At 38.3% G+C, this 26131-nt stretch overlaps 1 protein-coding gene across 6 annotated transcripts; it reads right to left on the minus strand.

Moving 5' to 3' along the window:
• Positions 1-1581: 1581 nt before the first annotated feature.
• LOC122562189 (Fc receptor-like protein 5) lies at positions 1582-26131 on the minus strand. 6 transcript variants are annotated; one of them, XM_043714845.1, is made up of 8 exons: positions 25964-26131; positions 24994-25029; positions 18377-18403; positions 15666-15956; positions 14399-14668; positions 6092-6331; positions 5408-5506; positions 1582-2822 (listed from the first exon to the last, which is right to left on the minus strand). In XM_043714845.1, exons 1-8 carry the CDS (start codon positions 25998-26000, stop codon positions 2800-2802), a joined length of 1023 nt encoding a protein of 340 aa, XP_043570780.1. In that variant the 5' UTR covers positions 26001-26131; the 3' UTR covers positions 1582-2799. The 6 variants fall into 6 exon arrangements, with proteins under 6 accessions (XP_043570780.1, XP_043570778.1, XP_043570777.1 ...); XM_043714843.1 differs by having other exon boundaries at positions 18152-18403; XM_043714842.1 differs by having other exon boundaries at positions 18125-18403.

Genomic DNA, 26131 nt, shown 5'->3' on the forward strand with positions numbered 1-26131 from the left:
GTAATACAGATCATCCACAATCAAACATAACGGCAGGACAGACTCAAGGGGCTGAACAGTCTCATCCTGTATCTGTATTCCTTCCTTCCAAATGAACAGTCTCATGGTTTATCTGAACATGCTCAAAGCTTTTGACATTTCCTTTAAAGGAATTATTTGTTCAACTCAGTCAATCTTGTTCTTTTAAGCAGCAGAGATTTAGATTGATAGTGTCAGAATGGAGGCTAAGCTGCCAACAAAATAAATATTAGCTGTCCCAGCTGCAAAGGTTTGAGAGCCACACAATGTTCTAGTATCAAATGGGATCAAGAAGTGGTGTTCTCAGATCAGAGGTGTGCAGAAATTCTCACTTGGAATCACAACAAATTCAGATTATCTTAATGGGTATGCAAGGCAGCAAAAAAAGTGCAGATTAACCAGTAAATTGATTGCAAGCAAAAAAACCTAATATAAGTGCTTAAGCTGGAAAAAGTCATCACCGCAAATAGTAAACTCAAATGTCTTGTTCAAAGAATAATTTAACACTGATGCAAATTTAAGGTGAGACACAAACAGAAGCCAGGTGCTATTTATGCAGCTGGGGCATCTATCTAAGGCAGTAAACAGGTGAATATTGTGGCCACATCACTAAAACAGTTTCTCTGAATCTCAAACTCTGGCTCTGGCATTCAAGTGGGAATAACACTTGAGTTACAGTAGATAAAAGAGTTAATATTGATAAAGTAGCAACTAGATGTAATTTGCCAATTTTAGAAACTACTTTTCATCCAGTAATTGAAAACAAACTGCACACGTCACAGAATGCTTTGAGGTACATTTATTTTACAATAAGAAAGCACAGCTTAAGAATAGATATACATGTAAGAAGTTGAAACCATATCTTATCAAAGGGACAATATTTTACAAATCTTCTACCTTACAAGTGTGAAGTGTCTTTTTGCATAATGACCAATTGCTAATGAGTTTAAAAAATTCACAAATATATGTATTTCAAAAATAGTGACACAGCACGCTTTGGTGGTCTCTCAAGTGAATGATTGTCCCTATAACAGCATCTTAGGCTAATCTTGAATACTGTCCCTTATACTTTCTAATAATAGACACTATGTAGCTTTGTAAATACAGCCCCACACATACAGAGAGCAAATAAGCTGAAATTATTTCTGCAGAATCCAGTATCAAAATATATTTGGTCTAAAAGCAACAAGATAATTCACAATCTTTCTCACACTGCAGAATTCTACCCTACTTTGAAAGTTCTGTGACAATTAGATCTGCTTAAACAATTACAAAAATAAATGCTTTATGCAGTCATGACCACCATCACAGATGAGTAGGTAGGGTACCTCCTTCAGTGGTTGGAGCCATAGCCTCAAAAGTAAAACCTTTTCCAATATAAAAACCATATACAACTTTTGTAACAAAACATTTGATCATAACTTGTTGAATGGATTTAATGGCAGATAACTGATCTTGAGCAATCTAATGTGGATTAGAGCTGCATTCTTACCATTTTGGCATGGGCTGCTTAATGCAGATGAGCAACTTGTGAGTTCCCTGAGGACCATGCATCTATCTGCTTCTGAACCGTCTGCTATGGGTAGGACAAAAAGAGATCTCACTGCAATGAGTGTTTATCCAATTGCAACTACACTACTGCTGAAACTTCAGCTAAACGAGATGAAAATCAACATGGTAACAGTTCGAACCCAAAACAGAAAAAAATCCATGCTAAACAAAGATCAGAACCAATTCCTTTTTGATTTAGGTATAATTAATGTTTAACTCTAAAGGACAATCTAAAATTAAAGCTTAATATAAATCCAAAAGCAGAATAAAGCCCAACATTCATTCTTTAGGATTTACAGGCGCTTTCTCCGTATTACAAAGCCCAGAAGGTTATATATTCTTTGCTTTACTTTTTAAAATCATAATTGAATAAAAATAGATGTTAATTTCTAAGTTATAAAATCATAGAATATTTTCACACAGAACATGTACATTTGACACATGTGCCTATGCCAGATGTAATTTATTCACAAGGTTTTAATAATAAACACGTAAAATTAAATGGTTTACTACACTGGTGTGTTTCTTCAGCATATTTTCCTCATCATGTTCCTTCTTCATTCCTTCTTTCGCCTTTGTGATCCTAACCTGCTTTTCCTGTAGCTCAGTTTGCATTTTATTCAAAAACTTAATAGTTGCTCCAAACATACACAGTTTGAAAATAAAATTGGAGAGTTGGGGGATGAGGACTAATTTATTTTCAAATTTTCTTAACTAATCGTAATTAGTTTTACATAAATATTGGAAAGCAAACTAATCTCAAGATAAGACTTTTAGCTCCTTTGCATATACAACTTTATGGAGGCACAGCAGGAAATGAGTGCAGGTCAGTTTTAAAGCATTTTCTTACACGTGACTGTTGGCAATGTATAACATCTGAAAACTTAAAGTACAACCTTACACCTCTGCACAATGAATACTATTTCTTTAAATAATTTAGCATCATGATGCAGGATTCAAGACCATTATTTTATGAGTTCACATTCCAGTTTTGATTGTCACCTGAGAAGGACTTCAGTAGATTTTCAATAGGACTTCTTGATAAAAGCTTCAAGGAGCTGATTCATCAATCTCTGAGGAAGAAGAGAGTTATCAAGGAGCAGAGACTGTTTCAACAGGACCCTTGCTGTCTGACTCTCAATGAGACATAGACAATGATGGCAATGTTGTTTCTTGAATCAGATTGTCTTGCAATTGAAGAAATTGTGGCCAGAAACATGTCCTTAGGATTTAGTCAATGTTGCATCTGTGGGCTAAAAGAAAAGCTCTTTGAAGAACAGCACTAACAGAGCATCCATAACTAACTATTAGAAATTTACTTACATAGTGAGTATCTCTTTAAAAAAAAGTTAATCTTTACAAGGAAATAATGATTTTTCCCAAATTAGGCTGAATTATATTACATTTCTTTAAATTTAATATTTTGCCAAGAGATATGAACCCTTTAGTTTTCCCATGAAACATATCCATTTTATCATTGAGAAATTTTGAAAAAATTATCAGAATGAAACTTCCTGACAATGGTGTCTGGAATTAAAAAGGAAATGTTGCAAAATCATCCTTGGTTTGAAGCGAAAAAGCCAATGTATTCATCAGAGTGTTGAGGAAATGTAATCAGATAGTGCTTGTGAAATGTGTGTCAAGTTTCACTGAAACTATGTATAATATCAGAGATAGAGAAGCCAGAGCAGGAATGAGAAAGATTTTAAAATAGTGAGCTACAGGACATTCAAAATCACACAGGCAATGCAGGCAGAGGTATTTAACTTCATTTGTTGCTGGCTTCTCCAAAGTAGGGATTTTACTTGTCCACAGCTAAATTTCATTAATATTTTCTTATATAAAGTTGCTTCATGGTGACAGCCACTGCTAATCCCTGAACTAATCATCATAGAACAAATTTAATAGTGGAATTCTAATACAGGTATTAGATTCCTTGTTCATCCACAAAGGGGCCCAACAACTAGTTTAAGATAATTTTAAGTCGGAGGCTAAACCAAATGTAAAATATGGAAATCCGAAATTATACAAAAATGATGCTAGAGAAACTCAGCAAGTCTTGCAGCATTTCTCCTTGTTCATGGGATGTGGGCGGAGACCATGGGATCCGGAATCAATGTTGAGGACTCCCTTCCGAACCTATACCACTGTGCTGCCAGTTCTGGTGTATCTATCCTGCAGTGGGACAAGACATACCCATGGATGTTGATGGTTGTGCTTGAGCCACTGTCTGTAAGATATGATTCTGAGAGAAATACTATTTCATGCTGTTGCTTGACTAGTCTGTGGGACAGCTCTCTCAATTTTGGCACAAGCCAGATGTTAGTGAGGACAACTTTGTAGGGGTTGACAGGGCTGCATTTACAATAGTCTTTCCCAATGCTTAGATCAATGCTGAATGGTCCATCCAGCTTCTTTCTTGTTCTTAGACCTTGTCGCTGTTTGATTAAAAAAGCAATGGTTTGATCTGCCATTTATGAGAACATTTAAAAGTCAACCACACTGCTGTGGGTTTGGTGTCACATGTAGCCCAGACCAGGGGATAGTAGGTTTCCTTCTCTAAATGAACATTAATGAAATTGGTAGGTTTTTACAATAATCCACAATTGTTTCACGGTCAGCATTAGACTAGCTTTTAATTCCAGATTTATGAATTGAGTTCACATTTATGGAGCAAGAAAGAAGAGTTAACATTTAGATCCAGTAGGACTTCTTTAGTTTCAAAAACTTAAAGCCTCTATTTTCATAGATGCTGCCAAAACAGCTGAGTTTCTCTTGCACTTTCATTTCATGCACTTTCAGGAAGAAACGTACTGGCCTCTGAAATTGAACCTTACTGTTTTTATATCTGTATTACACTAGAAGATGAAAGAAATCAGAATGCGGAAATGACAATTATATTCTTAACAAAAGTAGTTTCACCTAGGTGGACCAGCAAATAGATTTGAGGGTGTAGTTTCATAAGACACAGATCACGGGTTTTAAGACCTTATGCCTTTCCAGTTTCTCAACCCATTTAATGTAAACACAATTTAACATAAATAACATGTGGGGAGTAATTACACAGAAACAAGCAGAAGATCAAATGGATATTGTTGCTTTTGCTTTTCAGTGGAAATGCTTGCAATAATGTTTTGGAAATGCTTTTCATACGCAAATTGTTCTGTTTGTACCTAAGTGCATTTTTCTAATACCAATATATAATAAATACAGAAAAAAAGACCAGGATCTTCAGTCGCATGCATTTTCTAGGGTGTGACAAAATGCTTGCCAGAAATTGTCTGTCCTTCCAGTATTCCACCTGAAGAAACCAATGGCAACACACTGTTCTTCAGAAAGTAGGTGGAATTTCCACGACAGGGATCAGTGCATAACAAGACCTAAACATCAGCAGATTCAAGCAGCAGACAGTGCAGCAACCCAAATCCATACCATCTGATTGGGAGAGAGCAGCTGCACAGCTTTTATTTCGTTTACAACAATTCTTCTGCGTGAGATTAAAATATTAGGAGATGAGCATTTTGTTTCTTTAGGTCATATTGAACTGGAACCTGGGTCTTTAGGGTTCCAAATAACATTCCTCCCATTTACCATTATCTCTTTCTAGATATGTCAAAAAAAAGCCTGTTGCTGTTCCCTCACTAATGTGCAGACCTTACATTTCTATATCTTTGATGGGACAAGTAACCATTTTTCAACCTTGGTTGTTCTTAGGTGCAGATTAATCATTAAAAATTGAAAATAAATTTGAGGCCAGAGCTAAAATAATCTATCTTTCTGAGTGGAACTGAAATTAGTTGCAACTCAAACCAGTGAGTATTTTACTCTTACTACGTACCTTTCTGAGAAATGCAATAGCAAATCAATCCGAGAACCAAAATCAGCAGCATTGTGACTGCTACACTGACAGCAACGGTCACTGTTTGGAAACTGGAATCTGGAAAATTAGAATGTCATCAATTACTGTGGTTCCTTTGCAACAAAATTAATAAATTCACTATTCTCTTCCTCTGTCTCAATGACCATGGAAGTTACATTCTGTGACAAACAGCATATGAACTTTAGTGCATTTGTATGCAATACAATATTGCTTGGTACCTGAATGCCTCTGTTAATGAATATCGCAGCAGTGCACCTATGACGGTGGGAAGGACTATGTAATGGTAAGAGTATGGCTTACCATGCTGTTCACTCCACTGCCATATTCCCCAAGGCCCCACCACAGGACAATAAGTGCTCCTGTCGGAGTCAGGATTTTAAGAATCAAATTGGGATTCTCTCACATAAATAGTACTCAGATTGAGTCCAGCACTCATATTATGGCAATGTAGGTCTACATTTACTGTTTTCCCATCATCTTAAGGCTAAGAAACATACTGGAAACTACCAATACTTTCTAAGTTGCTTTTCACAACATCATTATCCCTTGTCATGTGCTATTTTAAAAATGCAGTTGTGAATCTTTTCACTAGAAGATACATTGATTACATAGTTGATGTTAACATTACAAAAAGCACCTTACCTTGACCCAGAACTTGAATCCAGTTGCTAGTTTGTCCATTAATTGAGCAGTAATATCTTCCAGGATGGCTTGCAATGTGAGTGAATTGATTCTGTTTTGTACTTTCAGTTGAATTATTTTCTGAATGCACAAAGTACCAGGTGTAGAATCCTGTGGTTTGGTAAGTTATACTGCAATTCAGCGTGACTTGGTAGCCCTGAATTGGGGGATCTGGATTTGAGGTCAATTTAACAGACAAATCTGAAGAGAAATTCAGAACGGAAATCTCTGAATGACCAATGAAATTTGATTTAAGATGTAGAAAACTAATCTGAACATTGAGCAAATTGTAACAGGCTTTCTTGGGGTTTCAAAGCAAACACAATAGCTGCACACAGTATCATAACAGAACCTCTGTGTCCATGTATACACCAGTAAAGCTCTTATGTGTTTTCTAGTGTAGAGATCATATAAATATTGCAGTGTATAGCTAAGGTGTGTGCCAATAGCCCAGGAAGACTCACCTGCAGTTTTCCACAACCTCCCCCATACTTCCATAGTTGACTTTATTTAGTTTGACTTTTATTGTAAAGAGATTGGAGTTCAAGAATAAGAATGTCTTGTTACATTTACATAGGGATCTGGTAAAATCACACTTGGGAGCTCTGTGCGGAGTTTTGGTCCATAAATTCTCAGATGGATATGCCTGCACTAGAGGTGTACATCATAGGTTCACAATATTGGCTCCTGGATGATGTGAATATTGTGCTTATACTCCCTGGAGTTTGGAAGGATGAGAGGTGGCCTCATTAAAACATACATGATTGTGAGGGGGCTTGACACAGAATTTAATTCATGGACTAGGAAAACTAGACAACGGGGAATGGGCACAGTCTCAGGATAAATGGTCAATCATTTAGGTGCAAGATGAGAAGAAATTCTTCATTCAGCCACTTGTAAATCTTTGAAATTTTCTATCCCACAATCTGTGGATGCTCATTCCTTTAGCATATTTACGGTTGAGGATAATCAAATCTTTGACCTCTTGGGGATTTGGTGTTGTATATGGCAGCTAGTACCTGAAAGGGTTAATTTATATCAAGATAACTCAACTCATCAGGATATAAAGGACTCTTCCTTAGGGGAGGAGCTAATCCATTGCATGTTAAGGGTTCAGTTATGTATTTGTTAAGAATGTTTCAGTAGCAGTAAGGTGTACTTATTTTTAAACAAAGCCTGATAATCTCTCAAGAAACTATTAATTCGTTTGGGATAAATAAAACAAAGAACTGTGAATACTGGAGATCTGAAACAAACAAGTGCTGAAGAAACTCAGCAGCTCTGGCAGACCTGTAACCTTTCTTCCACTTCACACCGTTGATAGTGGTATTCCAGGAAAGAGCACTCATCCAGCCAGGGAAAGCAGGAATAGTGACATTCACTCCTTGGACCACTGAGCATTTGGGTAGGACCTGAGTAACTTTGGAAGGAGGAAGGAAGAAGACAGAAACAAAAGAAGTACATTGGAGAGGAAAAGCAGCTGTCAGCAGCACTTTATAAAGTAAGGAGAGCAGCTGGAAGCAACCTTTTGGATCTGCTTCTTTTTTCTTCCTTCCACTTAAGTAAAGGCATGTTGGATGTTTCCTGTTAACCTCTAATATGGCCTGAAGGAATGCCTGAGACATAATGGAATTAGGGAACTGGTGATGGATGTGTTTAGTGGGGACTTTGACTACCAACAAAATTTCTCATTGATAACTGCGATGAAGTTAGAGATAGGTGTGTGAATATGAACATGATAGTTATATATATGGAGCAGAAAATTCTTTTAACATTGGAATGTGTGAAAGGGAGCATGCAGTAATCAACACGATGGTTTATAAACCTTTGGCAGATCAGCCAAGCTATAAATTATTGGGTTGTACATGCTAAGAATTTGTTGCAGGTCGTTAATGTATATGTCCATATCGGTTAGTTTTTGGTATCAATAACAAAGTTCAATCAGTAATAAGTGATCAGCCTCCAGCTTGGGAAGGGGATACAATTAATTCTATTTTCTCAGTGCATTTGAATGCACTTTCTGCAGACAGAATGGCTTTTGTGAAAGCTAAGGTCTCAGAAGGTATTTGGTGAGACTTAAGATAGAAGGTGAAGCCATTGTGAAAAACATTTTCATTCAGGGATATATGGTTAATAATAAGAGAGAGGGCCTTAAAGAATGGAGAGGTACTGGAGAAGGTTATGAGTAAAGACAAGTAGTAATTTTACAGAATGTGACCTTACTGTGCGGTTGCGTTCTCTAAGTGTTGCTTAGTATGGATTATAAATTAGTAAATTCTGAAAAGATGATGCAAAATAACGAGGATGTCTCATAACCAAATGGTGCACAGCTTTTAGTATCAAGCTGCTACTTCTGACAGATCAATTTGGTAGTCAACAAAAGGCCCAAAGGACAACTGTCAGAAGTGGGTACCAAACTCCATCAACAAACACATCGACCTGGACCCAATATACCAACCACTACAGCGGACAGCTGAAACTGACAACCGGAAGCGGCAGGGACAGACCACTATAAACACCGGAGGAAACATCAAAGAAGCGCTTCGCAGGAGGCTCCCAAGCACTGATGATGTCGCCTAGCCAGGGGACGAAACGTTTGCAACAAAAACTTCCAGCTCGGCGAACAGAACCACAGCAACGAGCTACAAATCTTCGCACAAACTTTGTGGGTACCAAAGTCAAAGATTTACCAGAAGGGGGCTAACTAATGGAGTTCAATAAGTAGAGCGAGGAAGCCACCGGAAAATATCAAAGTTGAATGAATGTACAGGATGAGGGGCGGGGGATCAGGCCCATCGATTGGAAACATGAAGTACAAAGAAACAAGGCAGGAAAGCACGTGTACACTCAAATAGTGGGTCTGGGAGTGAACATGCCATGCAAAAGAAATCACAAACTGTTGAAAGAAATCTTATTAATAATTGGGGAAGATCAAAGAGTAGCAGTCCTGAAAGGGATAGGACGCAAGATAAAATAGTTTAACAAGGTTAAGAAATATAGAACAAACCAGGAGAAGAGACCTGTGTCATAGGGAAGACTTAGTGGCCATGAATAAATGAGAAAGCAAGTCAAAAGAAAATACCAAATAACCGAAGCCTCAAATTTGGAGAGAACTTGGGTGTTCGCTGCGATGCCAGATAGAGAATAAACCAGCACTACGGCAGGGCTGGATATGCATGGAACAATCTGTCCCCTGATGGAACTCACAAGATTAAAGCAAGGAGAGGATCAACTTTTCCACACAGAGGGTAGTGCATAAACAGAATGAACTGTCAGAAGCAATGGTTGATGCAAGTACAATTACAACACCTAAAAGACAGGTGGATAGGTATATGAATAGGAAAATCTTTGAGGAGAAAGTGAGGTCTGTGGATGCTGGAGATCAGAGCTGAAAATGTGTTGCTGGAAAAGCGCAGCAGGTCAGGCAGCATCCAGGGAACAGGAGAATCGACGCTTCGGGCATAAGCCCTTCCTGAAGAAGGGCTTATGCCCGAAACGTCGATTCTCCTGTTCCCTGGATGCTGCCTGACCTGCTGCGCTTTTCCAGCAACACATTTTCAGCATATGAATAGGAAAGGCTTAGAGGGATATGGACTAAATGCAAATTTTGGGAAAATTGGTCAGCGTGGACAAATTGAACCAAGGGTCTATTTCCATGCTGTATGATTCCAGTGACACAAGCTTTTTATGAAAACAGGACCAAGGTATATACAGTAGATTCACTGATGACAGTAAATTAAATTGTTAAAGTTGTCTTGGCTTCATTAAAAATAAATGCTTGGAAGGCTGGATCGACTGGTATTAAAGCTGCTTTCCTGCAGGAAGATTGCCTCAAGAAGGGTTTCTTCACCAAAAGAAAGACCAAATGCAATGTGGACACTCTGGAGGCTAAATAAATACATATGGGGCTTAAATGATGATTAGGAGAATCGACGTTTCGGGTATAAGCCCTTCTTCAGAAGGGTTTATGCCCGAAACGTCGATTCTCCTGCTCCTTGGATGCTACCTGACTTGCTGCGCTTTTCCAGCAACACATTTTTCAGCTCTGATCTCCAGCATCTGCAGTCCTCACTTTCCCCTCTTAAATGATGATTCTAGAGTTTGGTAATTCTTAGTGTGATGATACTATGGCTTTAAGAGGTGTATTTTGTCCTTTATTTTTAAAATGGAGAAAGATTGAGTCAGAGGCAACGAGCAGTTTGCTTGAAGCCAATAAAGTAAACAGCTTGTGAGGCCTTCGGGCTTTTTTTAAACCATTGAAACAATAGAAGCAGCCTGAATGGGTGTGGTCAAGCTCCCACAGCATCAGGATTTTTATGTTTAGCTTTCTGCGTCTTGAAGCTGGATGTGGAAGTTTTTATTCCTACTCTGTTACATCTAAAAGCTGGGGTTTTCTTCCTGCTGCTAGAATTGCATGTGAGGCAATCTACTTTGCTGAATTTGTCTTTGTCAAGGATGTGTTCATTGGATATATATTTTGTTAAGCATTTCAATAGAGTTACAGTTAAACTAATTCTTTTATTTTGTCTGTATTTTTGCACTCCAGTTAAAATAAAGGATATTTTGTTTAAAACGTCATGTAGCTTGACCAATCGAATGGTGTCTGGAATGCAACATCTTATACTTACCTATAAAATAAGGAAAATTTAGGGTCTAGGCTATCTTAATATATTTTGAAGGGGTTTGATCTGGCCAGTGAGGTCTTAATAAAATTGGGATGACTTACTTAAAAGCAGATCCCATGTCTTCTAATGAGGGACACTGAGACGTGTTTAAGATATACAAAGATGATTTTCTGTGGGGTGGGAGAGTGAATTTTAAACCATTGTCATTAATAGACTTAAAACAGAATTCAACACTGAAAGTCAGGCTTCGTGGCTTTTAAGGAAAGAAGAAGGGCTTATGCCCGAAACGTTGATTCTCCTGCTCCTTGGTTGCTGCCTGACCTGCTGCGCTTTTCCAGCAACACATTTTTCAGCTCTGATCTCCAGCATCTGCAGTCCTCACTTTCTCCTAGTTGATTTTAACCTACTGCGAATCCTCTTGCAAGGATGCCTTCCTTGAAGAAACTCTCTTCCTCTCCTGCTCCTTGAATGCTGACTGACCTGCTGCGCTTTTCCAGCAACACATTTTTCAGCATTGGTTCTCAAATACAGAATTGTTTAGAAATGTTCTTGCGAGAAAGGAGGATAAACATCATCCTTTAGCTTTGGAAACTAAAAAGATCAGCAGATAGTTAAGATACCTTAGCCGCAGGAACTCCTGCTCCCAGTGAAATGGTAGATACAGCATTTTTCTTAGTGAAAATTTTGGAAGAAATTTAAAAAATGGAATCAGCAGCAATACCCCTGAGTGAGACAGAAGTCACTGTGGGGTGACACGTGCTCAACAAAATGTGAGAATGTGAAAACACTTTAGGATCAATGTTGTATGCTGGAGACTGGAGAAATCTGATTTTAAATTGATGAATATCAAGTCAGCTGATTGTCCCTTTCTATGTAAAATAATCTCAAAGAAACAGCTGTATACACTGGAAAGGATACTTGAAACTTTAATGTGCTAAGATAAACATATAATATTTGTACTTCTGTATATCTTGTTTGTGTTTGCTTTATTATTACATATATATTGATTTATTTAAAAATAAAAAGGCAAATCTGCTATCATTTGTTATGGTCTGAAGGAATACTGAGATTTAATGGCATGAGAGAACATGAGGGTTAATTGTGGGTTGAGCAGTGTTGTAGAATGGAGGGATCTAGGGGTTCAAGTACATAACGCTTTGAAGTTTGCATCACATATAGATAAGGTGGGTAATGTGGCATGTAGCATGCTTGCCTTCATTGCTCAGACCTTTGAATATAGGAGTGTTGGGACATGTTATTGAATTTGTACAGAATGGTGATGAGGCCTCTTCTTGATTACTGTGTCCAGTTCTGGTTACCTTGTTATAGGAAGGATATTATTAACCTGGAGAAAGTTCAGAAGAGATTTACCAGGATGTTGCTGGGATTGGAGGGTTTGAATTATAAGGAGCGGCTGAGTAACTGGGATATTTTTCACTGGAGCATAGGATGTGCCGTGATTGCATGGAATCTTGTAAATCACCTTCCTTATAGAGGTTTATGAAATCATGAGGGATATCGATAAGGTAATGGCAGGTGTCTTTTCCCTAGGGCGGGGGATTTCAAGACTTGGGGCCATATTTTTAATGAGGAAGGAGAAAGCTTTAAAAAAGACATGAGGCAATTTTTGGAATGAACCTCGAGAGGAAATGGTGGATGTGGCTGCAGTTACAATGTTTAAAAGACGTTGAGTTAAGTACATGAATAGGAAATATTTAGCTGGATATGGGCCAAGCGCAGGCAGGTGGGACTAGTTTAGTTTGGGATTATGATTTGTATGGAATGGTTGGACCAAGGGTATGTTACCATGCTGTACGACTCTACGATACTATGACGCTAAGTTGTTTATATAAACATAGGAGAAAGTGAGGACTACAGATGCTGGAGAATCAGAGTTGAAAAGTGTGGCACTGAAAAAGCACAGCAGGTCAGGCAACATCTGAAGAGCAGGAGAGTCGACATTTTGCGCATAAGCCCATCAGCAATGTCAATGTAGGTAATTAGTAATCAGTGGGTTGTGAGCTTTAAGGTGTGTGGCAACCTGAAATAAAGCTCTAATTAAAAGTGTAGACATGACCCTGTTTAAATACAGTTCTCTTCTTCAAGATTTCCGTTACGATTTGTAGCTCGGGTGCCGGTTGTTGTAGTTATGGGTATGTTCGCTGGGCTGGGAAGTTGAATTGCAGACATTTCTTTCCTTGTCTAGGTGACATTTTCTGTGCTTTGGAGTCTCCTGTGAAGCACTGCTGTACTGTGTCTTCTGGAATTTATTTGGTTCCATTCCTGCTGTTTCTGGTTGCCAGTTCCAGTAAGTCATTGCAATGGCCGGTATATTGGGTCTAGGTCTATGCGCTTGTTGATGGAGTCCATGGATGAATGTCATGCTTCTAGAAATTCTCTGGCTGTCCTCTGTTGAGCTTGTTCTATGATTGTTGTGTTGTCCCAGTTGAATTGGTGGTCCTTGTCATCTGTGTGTGTGGCTACTAGGGACAGTTGGTCATGGCATTTAGTGGCTAGTTGGTGTTCATGGTTGCAGATTAATAGTTATCTGCCGGCTTGCCCTATATAGTGTTTTGTGCAGCCTTTGCATGGCATCCTGCAAATCACATTAGTCTTAGGTCTTTTGTCCCGTTGAGTTGTTGTCTGAGCGTGGCTGTCGTGAATCTGAGTGACCGGAGAAGTGTGGCTGTCAGTTCTGAGACGTTTGTTTATGCAAAGTAGCGTGGCTGGTGCAGAAGGTCGTGGTATGTCATGGTCGCGTTGTTTGTCTGTTAGGCATCTGCAGATGAAGTTGTGGGGCTATCCGTTCTTGGTGAATAAGCTGGAGAGGTGCTCTTCTTCTTCCCTTCGTACGCCGGGAGTGCTGCAGAGTGTCATAACCCTTTTGACCAGGGTCCTACTGCCTTCGTGTGTGTGTGTGTGTGTGTGTGTGTGTGTGTGTCGGGTGGTTGCTGTTGTAGTTCAGGACCTGGTTGGCATGGGTGACTTTCCTGTACACTGTTGTGGTGCAGTTACCATTCGGTGTTCTTTCTACTATCACATCCAGGAATGAGAGTTTGTTGCTGGTTTCCTCCTCTCTTATAAATATGATCCCTATGAGTACAATGTTGATAATCCCCACGACAATGATCATACACCAAGCTAAACGGAGGGCAGCCAGAGAATTTCTAGAAGTATGGCGCTCATCCACAGATTCCATCAACAAGCACATAGACCTAGATCCAATATACTGGCCACTACAGAGAACAACTGGAAGCAACAGGAATGGAACCAAATAAATTCCAGAAGATACAGTACAGCCGTACTTCACAGGAGGCTCCAAATCACTGAAGATGTCACCTAGTCAAGGGACAAAACGTTTGCAAACCAACTTCCCAACTTAGCAAACATATCCCCAACTATGACAACAGTTCTCTTTTCATGCAGAACATTTCCCACTGCACATTTAATGTAAGTAATTGTTTTGGCATGTAATAACATTACATTCAGCATTATTTGAACGGTAAGCTTCTTTGGATGATGTCACTGTTTATAAGCTAGCAAATACATCAGGTAAAGTATGAGGCTCCCCTTTCAAAATAACTGGAAAATAAAACAAGCTATAACACAATAAATTAGATTATAACATTCATTTTTTTCATACCTACATCCAGTCCATTGCTGTATTTTGGTTCAAATCCATTCGTAGCTTTGCATTTGAAGGTTCCCAGTTTGTCAGTGTAACTTTCTAATACAATAAATTGACCTTCTCTATGGCTTTCTGCATAGTAGTCGTTCACAAAGCTTGTATTTTTATACAATGTGTACACTATTGGTAGGGTTCCTTCATGCGATAAACATCTAATAGTTAGGTACATGCCATCCTTATTCACAAAGTTTACATCTGCCAAGATATCAGGATTCGATGCTGGAACTTGAAAAAGAAAATGAGGAGCATGAATAACACACTTAAATGAAAGTTTACCTTCCTTTAAAAAAATACATTTCACATATTTTAAGTGACCAGCCCTGAACAGAGCCAAGAACTTAATGCAGTGAACAGTCCTACTGGTGTCAAAAACCATGCTCAGCTTTTTCAGAACTGAGATGGTTCCAAATGAATGCAGAAAAGGATGCATCGATGTGCCACCATCGCATCTGAATTTGTTATAAATAGCAGGAGTGATAAATAAAATCATCTCTCAAAGCAGTTGTTAAGCTTTTGTGTTATAATTGCATGTGGAGTAGTGACTGAAAATTATGCACAGAATTTTGAGCAAGCCAGACAATTGACTAAAGAGAACAGGACTGATGAAACATCATTAACCTGAAACATTAGCTCTGTTGCTCAGGTACTACCCTGACTGTTGCATATCACTGGCATTCTCTCGATTTTATTTTCAGTTTCCAGTATGTCACAGTACTTTATTTTTGAAATGTGCTAATATTTGTATAATAAATTTTGGTCATATAGTCAAATTATCATAGTGTGGTCATGGTGGTTTATGATTGAAAAGTATGAAGTACCACAGTTGACACTTTGTAAGAATGAGGTTATCCAAAGGCCTGGGGGTAATTGTAACATTCACCTCCTAGCAGTAGTGAGTCAGCTGTGTAATATTGTCAGCATCATTGCTTTTTCTATTGATTTTCACAGAAATATGGCAGCATGTTTAATAGGCAGTCAATCTTCCACTCAGCACGAGTTAAAATCAACTTAAGATACGGTTCTCATATTTTCTTAAATGTAACTTACTATCTTTGAGGCACCTGCTGTCACTCTTGCTTCATTCATTAATTTTTTATCACTATCGCCTTCAAAATCTCATTACAGCATTCTTCCAATGAGCCCCACGAGGGCAAATTAAAGTGGTGCATAGTTCACTTGTATCATCACAAAATAAATGAATAACAAAATATAAAAAACTTACCTTTAACAATTACTTCTGTGGAATTGCTGGCAATACTGAATGTTGTCATATTGAATTGGTTATTTGCTTTACATTGATAGTCACCAGCATCTTTGAGGTCAACATGATCAATAACTAGACTGGATTGGTTTATTTTGACTGAAGAGTTTGATAATAGTTCCTGTTTATTAAAGTACCATTGGTAGGTCACTCCAGAGCCTTGTTTTACTAAACAGTTTAGAGTCAGTTTGTCATGTACTTTTAGGACAGGTGGATCTGGTACTGAAGTTATACTAACTCCCAACACTGGAGCTAAAAAAAAATGAAGATTAAATTTAGTTTTACGTTCTTGTATGTATTAGTCCTTATCCAAAAGTAGTCACAATTAGAAATCAAGTCATGAAGATGATCTGGTGCAGTTCTTCAATGGCTCTTTGCCATAGAAGAACTACACCAACTGCAGATTTTATTTGTAAAGCACCTCTTAACATAAAGAAAACATCCTGGAACCCTTCCCAAAGTGTGAAGAAAGAAACAGACTCTGAGTCAGTGATGAGAACTTAGGAGGGGGTGGTGAAACACTTGGTCAACTGGGGGAGATTTAAGGGAATTCTTGTATAGGACACAATGTTAGAGAGACAGAAATTTGTAGGGAAAGAATTAAGAGGATGCAGGCTAAGTAGGTGAGAGTGCAGTTGTCAGTGCTGCAGTGAGCTTGTGATGGAATGAATGAGAGACTAGAATCAGATAAACAGTGACTCCAAGGAGTCATAAAGAGTTGGAGGAGATCACTGAGATTGAGAAACGTTTAAACACAAGGATCAGAATCTTAATTTAGAAGCTTTTGGGGAATCTTATATAGATAATAAATGGCAACAGGACTTAGCATAGGAAAGGATATGAGCAGCAGAATTTGGACAAGTTGATTTATAAGGGGCAAAGATAAGAGGTCAGCCAGTGCAGATATAGAATGGTTGAGTCCAGTGGTAACAAAGGTATGGATGCAGGCAAAGTTATAGTAGAACAGGCAGGTTGGAAACACATCAAGACCAATCAGATTACAGGAGCTGAGATCAGCTTTGTTCAGCCTATAGTAGGGACCAAGAAGGGGGATGGAATCAATGGCTTCAATCTCCCCAATGTTCAGCTGGAGGCCTTAGGTTACAGCTATGGATGTCAAACAAGCTGTAATTCTTTATGGATAAGTAAAAACTGAGGTGCAGATTTTCACCGAGTTGTAACACCTTGGCAGACTATTAAAAATGGGAGGTGAGACCAGACAGAGAATTCCAAACACAATTTCTAGTAGATTCCATTTTTGCTGACAAAGTAGTGGGTGGAGCATGAAACATACAAGCAAAAAAAATCTCTTGGACCATTTGAAATTGTTGATGAATTCAACCCCTCCCTGTTTCGTCCTATTCAAGCAGCCTTAAATGAAGTGTGGGTGCCTCAGTTTTAAGGATAAAGTGTAAACAATTGAAAAAAGCACACTTAAGGTTTCTTTAGGTGCTATGGTCTGAAGTGACTTAAATTCCCCAGCCTTTTAAAATTTAAACATTTCATTAAACGTATATCAGCAGCCTCTTGTGAATATGCTTAGCTGTGGAAACCAGAAAGTAAAACAAAACTTATGGTCTACCAAACCAGATTTCATTTTGCAATCTGACTTTCCAGTAATACCATCAGCTGGGATTGTAATGCTTTCAATAAAGGTATCAGGTTTAATAACATTTTATCTCCATTTCTCCTTGCATCCCTCATTGTATTCCATTTGGACCCTGGCATTTTGTGGATATAAATTCATTTACCCCTATAACGTACCTAATGTAGAATAAACAACTTAAACACCGAAATGGAATTTCTTTTAAGTTTGATATTTATTTGTTATAAACCAGAGCAATGCAAACACAGTCCTGCATGAGATGTGAAATTACACCATTCCAATGTGAATGCAATCAAAACAAGTGATCAAACTCATTGGAATGTTGAAATTGCTCCTAATAATCAGGCAGCCTTGGGCAAGGTACAAGCATTAGAGTCCAAAACAAATTCAAAGTAAGGGGCAGAAAACAGAAATGGAGAGAAACACATTTTCGCAATTCATGGAGTTATTATTTGAACAAGTTTAATTTAGCCATGTCTGGTCTGAGCAAGGAGCGGTAAAGTGGCAATGCTGATGTGAGCAGTGGACCAGGGAGCTGTGAGAGAGGAAAGGAAACTGGCTGTGGATTTAATGAAAAATCTCCATTCCTGTTCATTAATCTAGTCGGTAATTTATTTTGGGTTTCAGATTACTTTTTGAAGTATGCTTTATTTGGCTATTATTCGAAGAGATTTGCCCAGTGGGATAGTTAATGTTTAAAATTTGCACATGATTCAGGGAAATTAATGTTTGGTTGTATGGACTAAATATTAATCCCACCACCCCCTTCTCTCCTCCACAGGAAAGGTTCCACCCTGTTACATTTCAATGATACCTAGTACAATAATGTTGATGCTGTTACTGTATTTTGTTTGCATGGCATCATCACTTTCAACTTTGCATTTGTAAGTCCCTCCATCAGTCTGACTGTGAAATGATACTGAGAAGTTAGCTGGTTCAGATGTTGATACATTCTGTACTTGAACGAGTGTTTTGCCTCGGTACAAACTATACAGAATTGAAAGCTTTTCACTCGACGCAATGCAGGAAATTGTTTCCGTTTCATTTAATTTAACTTTTTCCGGACCTTGGAGAGTTGGATTTGATAATTGGCCTAAGAAAAGAATACAGATAAAAATTAGTCCTTTTAGCTTAATGTGAAGAAGTTGAATCACGCAATATACCAAATCTATTAATCACATTCTGCTTGGGTCATAACAGTTACAGGAAGGGTAATATGGAAGTGTACACACGAATCTTATTTTTACTAATTTTTAAGTTTCCTTTCCTTTATAGTGCCCTCTTTTACCACTAAGCATTTCCAAGAATATTGTCAGCTCTCTGGTATCATACCTACAAATTACTATTAGTTGGGCCAAGTCTGAAATGTACAATACTGGGAACTTGTCTTTTGGGATGTTTACTATTCAATTGTTCTGTGTTTCGTTATGTGTTTCTGTTTTGTGTGGTGATAGACAAAACTGGGTGTGGTTACAGAAAGATAGGGAAACTAAATTAAAAGCTATAAGCACGAGAGAGCATTGGAAGTAAACCCCTGTTCAGACATAGGAACCATGTATTTCTGCATACAACACAGGCAGTAACATGGGGAGTAGTTTAAATTTACCAGCTCCAGCACCCATCCTATCTTCACTGGGAGATCAGCTCATGTGGAGGGATTACTGGATTTCTAGGCTCATGACCTACTGCCAGGATAGACAGTCCAGCTGTAGCAGTGACACACAAGGTGGCAAGAACTATACATTGCTCAGAGCAGAAGACTGGTGAGCAGCTTCCAGAAGACATAGCCATACCTGATAAGGTGGTAAGTATTCTAGAACAAAATCCTTCAGCTCAAAGAAAATGTAATGATACAATGTATGTTTATCTAGAAATGCCCGAGCCCATCAGTCAATTACTTTCAAAAATGCATATTTTAAAAAGGCATGTATTAGCTCACAACGACTTGCCCATCTGGAATTGATGCCGAAAGCAACACTTTGTAGAAGTGTGGAATTCATTGAAGAACAGGACTTCATTCATTTGACAAGTGGATGAATCTCTTCTAGAGGGTGAGGTACAGTATGTGTGTGCCATTGTGGATTGTTCAGCGCCATGTCAGTTTAGAGACACAGCCATACAGTATAGGCAAGGCCCTTTAGCCTAACGAGTCTATATCAATCCACCTACACTAATCCCACTTTTCCGGTGCTTCACCCTTAGCTTTGAATGTTATGACATTTGAATTACACATTCACATACTTTTTACAATTTGTGAGGTTTCCCTCGACTGCCCTCCCAGGCCGTGTACTCCAGATTTCCGCCACCCTCTGAAATTGTCCCACCTCCTATCCATTTTGCTGGCTTTATCCTGAATGTATAATGGGCTTCCAGCAGAATTCCAACCAACAGCAAAGTCTAGAGCCAATGAGGCACCAGCAGAAGTGTTGAAAGATGTTAAAGAGGCAGAAGAGCTCTAACAGAGATCAAACAAAATCCCAAAGAATATTGAGACCAAGGCTTTTAGCTGGGCAGACATGAGGGAAATCCTTCACTATCTATAACTTTCTAGAAAGGAGTGCTGACAGTAGTCCTGGCAGAGCTGAAGTGGTGGGAATGCTGGAGGAAATCCTGTTATAGGCAATAAGGCGACAGTAGTTCCTGCTGCATGAATTATGACACACTCTGTCTGATTTTAGGCACAATTGCATTGGAAATTTCCCTACATGATGGGTATATGATCTGAATTGGAATCTTAGAGTTACAGAGTTATACAGCATGGAAGCAGAGTCTTTGGACCAACTCATCCATGCCAACAGATATCCTAAACTGACCTAGTCCCATTTGCCAGCATTTGGCCCAAATCCCTTTCAATCCTTCCTTTTCATGTACTCATCCAGATGCCTCTTAAATGCTGTAATTTACCAGACTCCACAAACTCCACTGGCAGCTCATTCCATACACGCACTACCCTCTGAGTGAAAAAGTTGCCTCTCAGGTCCCTTTCAAATTCTTCCCCTCTCACTTTAAAAGTATGTCCTCTAGTTTTAGAATCCCATACCCTGGGAAAAAGATCTTGGCTGTTTACTCTATCCATGCTCCTCATGATTTTATAAACCTCTTTAAAAGGTCACCCCTCAGGCTCCAGCTCCAGGGAAAAGAGCCACAGTCCATTTAGCCTCTCCTCATAGCTCAATTCCTCCAATCCCAGCAACATCCTTATAAATCTTTCCTGAACCCTTTCAAATTTAACAGCACCTTTCCTAAAGCAGGGAAACCTGAAATGAAGTCAGTATTCTAAAGATGGCCTGACCAATTTAAAATTATAGAGTCATATAATAATACAGCACGGAAGCAGGCCCTTCAGCCTAACGTGTCCATGCCAACCAGTTTTCCTAAACCGAACTAGTCCCATTTGCCTGTGTTTCGCCCTGATCTCTCCTTCCTATTCATGTACCCATCCAGGTGCATTTTAAATGTTGTAATTGTATCCATCTCTACCACTTCCTCTGGTAACGTGTTCCATTTATGCACCGCCGTGTGTGAAAATGTTGCCCCTCCGGTCACTAATTTTCCCCCTCACCTTAAACCTATGCCCTAGTTTTGGAATCCTCTACTCTAAGGAAAATATGTTGACAATTCACTTTATCTATGCCCCTCATGATTTTCTCAACCTCTATAAAGGTCACCTCTTAATGTCCTATGCTCCAGGGGAAGAAGTGTCCCAGCCTATCCAGTCTCTCCTTATAACTCAAACCTTCCAGTAGTTCTAGCTAATTTTTAGATTAATTAACCATGCTATTTCATTGACATGAAAAGAGAGGAACACTTTTTGTAATTTTGTGCAGTGGTTATGGTGCATGAATTGTTGCATTATTATCTGGTTCTGATTTTACATGAGTTACAAATGTTGCATGTTTCTTTCACTAATAGTGTTTGGTTTATCGAAGAAGCTTCAATATCAAAGTTAGCTTGAATGCTGTCCATTTGCCTGTGGGACCTGGAGTTATGCAAACAGAGGAAATTAATTTTTTTTTGAAGCTTGGCAAGTGTTTCAATTTTTGATGAGATTGCATTTGCAGAATAAAATTATCTGCTATCTGGTGCGAGAAGCTACTGACAATAGATTTTACAGCTCTGTTTCCTGCAAAACAATCAGAGAGAGGACACCTTCTTCCCATTAGATAACATAGTTTTCACTACACTTCCATCCAAGGATATGGCTGCACACGTAGGGAAGCGGTTCAGGAAATCGGAATTTAGATTACCAGACTTATTTTTAACTACTGCAGGAAACTGCTAACAATGTGGTATTCTCTTTCTGTTAGGTGAGTAGCTTAATGAAAAACATGGTGTAAGAAATTTACATTTAAAGACTCGTAAGGCCACGTTAAACAATTATCAAGCTGTGCTAAACTTGGCTGGGTTGTTCTTGAATACTTGGGAATAAACACATTTGACATTTTCACAGATTAATATTTGCACTTCGTTAATAATGGTTAACCAAATTTACAAATATGTAGAGGAACTATAAATTTCTTATAAAGTTATATACTAAGGTTAAAAACCATCAAGGAGTTCGGCTCTTAGTGGTGCTGGCTTCCATGCTGAACTTTAAACCACATACACCAAACAGAGACAAACCTATTGCAAATTATAAACAATGATTTTCTTCAACAGGAGTGACCAGCCACTGCAGCAGCTAAACACAAAGGAAATAACATAAGGAATTCAACAACAATATCTAACTGAAACTATCCTGGGAGGATCCACTGGGATCAGAACACTGGAAGTGAGTACAAATATCATGGATTCAGAGGGATTTCTGTCAGATTGGAAATTCGAGATCATTGCTTTTATTTACATTGCTTCTAATTGCGTAACATAGTGGGAGACATGCATCTTGATCTTAAAAAGATCTTAGGAAGTGTATTTACAATTATATTTGGGTAATTCATCCAATGTTGTTTGAAATTGTTAATCAGACTCTCCAAGCCATAATGCTTAAATTGTTTCCTCAAACTGGCTGTCTAATATCAAGAACTGGATAACCCAAAACATTTTTCAGTTAAATAATTGGAAGACCGAAACCATCATTTTTATTCCCTTCTCCAAACTTCTTTACCTTGTAGTGATTCCATCTCTCTCCCTGGCAACAGTCTGATGATAAATCAATTGTATTTGTATGTTGGTGTCATACTTAATTTCAAGAGGAGTTCCAAATACACATTTCCAGCTTTAAGACCAACAATTTTCATTTGTGTAACAAAGCCGAAATTAGTCCATCTCAAATCACCTGCTGCTGAAACATTCATTCGTGCCTTTGTTATCACTAGACCTGACTATTCCAGTGCAGTGGTTAATCTCCCATACTTTACTGTCGCTAAACGTGAGATCACCAGAAACTGTGTCACATAAATCTTAATTTGCACTAAGCCCCATTCACATCTTCAGTCCCTGTATCTGACCAACATTTGTTCACAGTCTCGCAATGTCTTGATTTCAAAGTTCTGATCCTTTTCACAGATCCATTCAAACTCTGTGGTTTCCCTAAACTCCACACTCTTCCAAGCTATCTGTGCTCCTTTAACTCTGGCAACCTTCAGCAACCCAATTTTCATCCACCATTCGTGGCTGCAGCAGCAGTTGCTCATTCCTAAACTTCATCATTTCCTCCCTACACTTCTCTACATCATTTTCTTTCCTTAAGGCATCCTTAAAATTCTGCCCCTTTACCAACTTTTAATCACCTCATCTGCTTCAGTGTTATTCAGTTTTCAAATGCACCCATGAAGCACTTTTGAACAATTTATTATGTTAAAGGTCCTGTATAAATATAAACTGTTGTTGTTTTTGAACAGCACAGAATTTCCCAAAATCTATTGTCAATTTAATGTAGTCAGGTGAGGGGCTCAGGAATAATAATAAGCATTTTGAGTTTTAACCTCAAACTCTTCTGTTAATCTGTCAATGAGTTATTACATCTCACAGGAAGCCCATTTATTAAACTTTTTCTTCAATTTCATTTGAAAATCTTTATCAGCCATTTTGAAATTCTTGTTCTTTATTTCTCACAATGTAATCTACCTTTTTTGACCTTAATAGCACTCACATTCACATTCATTATGTTGCTAATATATTATAATTACCTTAATAGTTTGTTATTTACTACTTCACACTTGGATTCACACAATAATTTTAAATTACACTGAGATGTTCTTGTTTAATGTTACTGATGTCACTTTGATGCACATATTGGGAAGTTTCACACCCCTATGATTAAAAATAAATGGTCAGAGAATCATGGATAAGTGTGGAATTTTCCAACATACGCTCCTATTGCAGAAAGTGCTAGAATGGCTGAAACAGAAAGCTGTGATCATTGTATCTTGGTCTCCCACATTTTTGTTTACTTTTTTTAGATTTCATTACTCCTCTCAAACTTCTCTGCCTTTTTCCCTATTATTTTCATTTTCAGAACTGCAGCCATTAATCTAATTAATCATCGTCGGGCTATTTCTTCTTCTAGGGATGACAGTGCTAGACACATTCAATTATCATTGTGTTCTGCAAAGATCTTTACAGCTCCTGACGTCTGTGGACAACACATACTATGGTGCTTTTTAATTCATCACTGGAAGTGAAAAGATAGCCAGTATTTTGCTCTTATCTGCTCTCCACAATGCTGTCTAAGAGCTGAGATGACGTCTATAGTGATTTAATTAAGTTGGCTACCTTCGTCAGCACATTTGTACTAAGCCGAAAAAAAAGCTTCACTTTAATTATGAATAAATAATTTAGTGCTTTACAATTTTTTATGCTGGGACCCCATATGGAGGCAGGAAAATTGTGACAACCACTCAATAAAAACAATGAGTATAGATCACAAGGGCTGGGAAAGCAGGGGGCTTTTAGAACAGGAGCACTTGTTTTTATAATCTGTTATAACTAAGGCCATTGAGAACTCAGGGCTCAGGAACCCAATATTTCAGCATCTAACCCCACTTCGGTTCCCAGTCCCATCTTTGGAAAGCCCCGATCTAAGTGTAAATCCTACAGAGGGTAGAATTTAAATTCAATTTACAAATATGGAATTAAGAATTTAATGTTACCATGAAAACATTGTTTATTATTGTAAAAACCCATCTGGTTCACTAATGCCCTTTAAGGGCAATCTACTGTCCTTACCTGGTCTGGGCCTAAATGTGGCTCCAGACCCACAACAATATGCTGGTTCTTAACTTCTGGGCAATTAGAGATGGGCAATAAATGGGCCCAACTAGTGATGTCAACATCCCAGAAAGGAACAAATATAAAATGAACGGAATTAAGAAATTCTTTTTACTGGAGTCTTAGTTTTAACAAGCTCCTACTTGTGGTGTTCTTGAGCCTCACACTAGCTTTAGGCTCAGTTCAACAAGCATTATGGTTGAAGTCTTTTGAATTCGCCTGACTTTATGGACACAACACCTCCTGTATGTTTATTTATGAGATAAACCACGAGTCACGTGATGGGCGAAAGAGACTCCTTATGCACCACAACCCACTCTGTGAACAATGTCTCTCATCAAATATATATATATATATATATATATATATATATATAATTCGAACAATTATGGCAATAAACTTAAACAGAGAAATTTCAATTGTATAATTACAGGGCGCTTTACAAACAACGCTGAATGTAACAGCAGTACTCACCGGCGACTTTCTGGCATGTAGCATACTGAGTCAAAGCTGTAAAATTAGAATATTGTTTTTTATACATTTGTGGCGTTTGCACTAATATTTGTTTCTCAGTGTGGATTAAACACAACAAACCTGAAGAGGTTACAGTTAGGTGCAGAAAACGATTTATCTGCATCTCACGTAAAAGACAACGGCAATATTCAGCTGTTAAACGACCGAATAACATTGGGAGAAGAGGTTTCTGGCAACCATCAATTCTCCTCAGCAGTACATTTTGTGAGAACCGTTTAAATATTTATCATTCCAAACATTGTATGTATTCCTTTCAAAATGCTCTGGTCGTTTATTTCCTAAATTTCTGCCTTATATCTGGGTCCTGGACTAGAATGAACTTGCTCTGGAGTAAGGACGCAGATGGAACACCCGAATTATCTCAGAGCTAAGCTAGATCCCGTTCAGTGTAACTCGCACTTGCAAAAGATCTTCGCTTAAAGAATCGTGCTTTTTTTCCGTTTGCAATCCTAGGCATCGTCCGTTGACCCTGAACTGTTAGTAAACCATATGAACTTGTCACCTCTGGTGTGACCACAGGTTCTAAGTGCTGCAGATATTTGATAGAACTTTAACACACACTCGTAAATCGTTGCTGACTTGCCGTTGTCATAAAATTGAGGGTAAAGAATTGAAGGGCGAAGCTCCCACAGGAACCTTTTGAGTTTTTGTAACACATGGGAAGTACTTAATGTTAACTAATACGGCCTGAAATGTAACAGCTCTGTTAATGAACTCTTCCAAAGTTCTTCTATTACAGAAAACTTGGAGTGCTAAGATTTTTCAGAGTAAAGCAATTTAATTTGAATATATCCTTTGGAAATCAACATGGTGTTTTCACAAAGTACAACTACAATAAAACTCTGTGATGTTCAAACTTAACTGCTTTCTCGCCCCTTAGAAAACGGAAAACAGTAAACCTGTAACTTACCGAGCAAAAATAACAAATCGGAATAGATTCCCATCATCTGGAGCAAGTTATCCTTTTTTTCCGTGTTGTCATTCGCTGTTGATCAATGAGCATTAAATGTATAGAGTGAAGTCAAACTCCTTCACCTGCTCTTGAGAAACACAACAGTAACAATGGAACAAGTTTCCC

Source organism: Chiloscyllium plagiosum, chromosome 24, assembly GCF_004010195.1.
Source record: "Chiloscyllium plagiosum isolate BGI_BamShark_2017 chromosome 24, ASM401019v2, whole genome shotgun sequence".
Taxonomy (NCBI): domain Eukaryota; kingdom Metazoa; phylum Chordata; class Chondrichthyes; order Orectolobiformes; family Hemiscylliidae; genus Chiloscyllium; species Chiloscyllium plagiosum.

Bases quoted from the DNA above. Each gene is read 5' to 3' on its own strand.
- LOC122562189 (XM_043714842.1), bottom strand. From the start codon at position 26,000: ATGATGGGAATCTATTCCGATTTGTTATTTTTGCTCG. The intron at 25,030-25,963 runs GTAAGTTACAGG...CTAATTTTACAG, and splicing joins CGATTTGTTATTTTTGCTCG to CTTTGACTCAGTATGCTACA. The intron at 2,823-5,407 runs GTACGTAGTAAG...CTTTTCTTTTAG, and splicing joins CTATTGCATTTCTCAGAAAG to CCCACAGATGCAACATTGAC.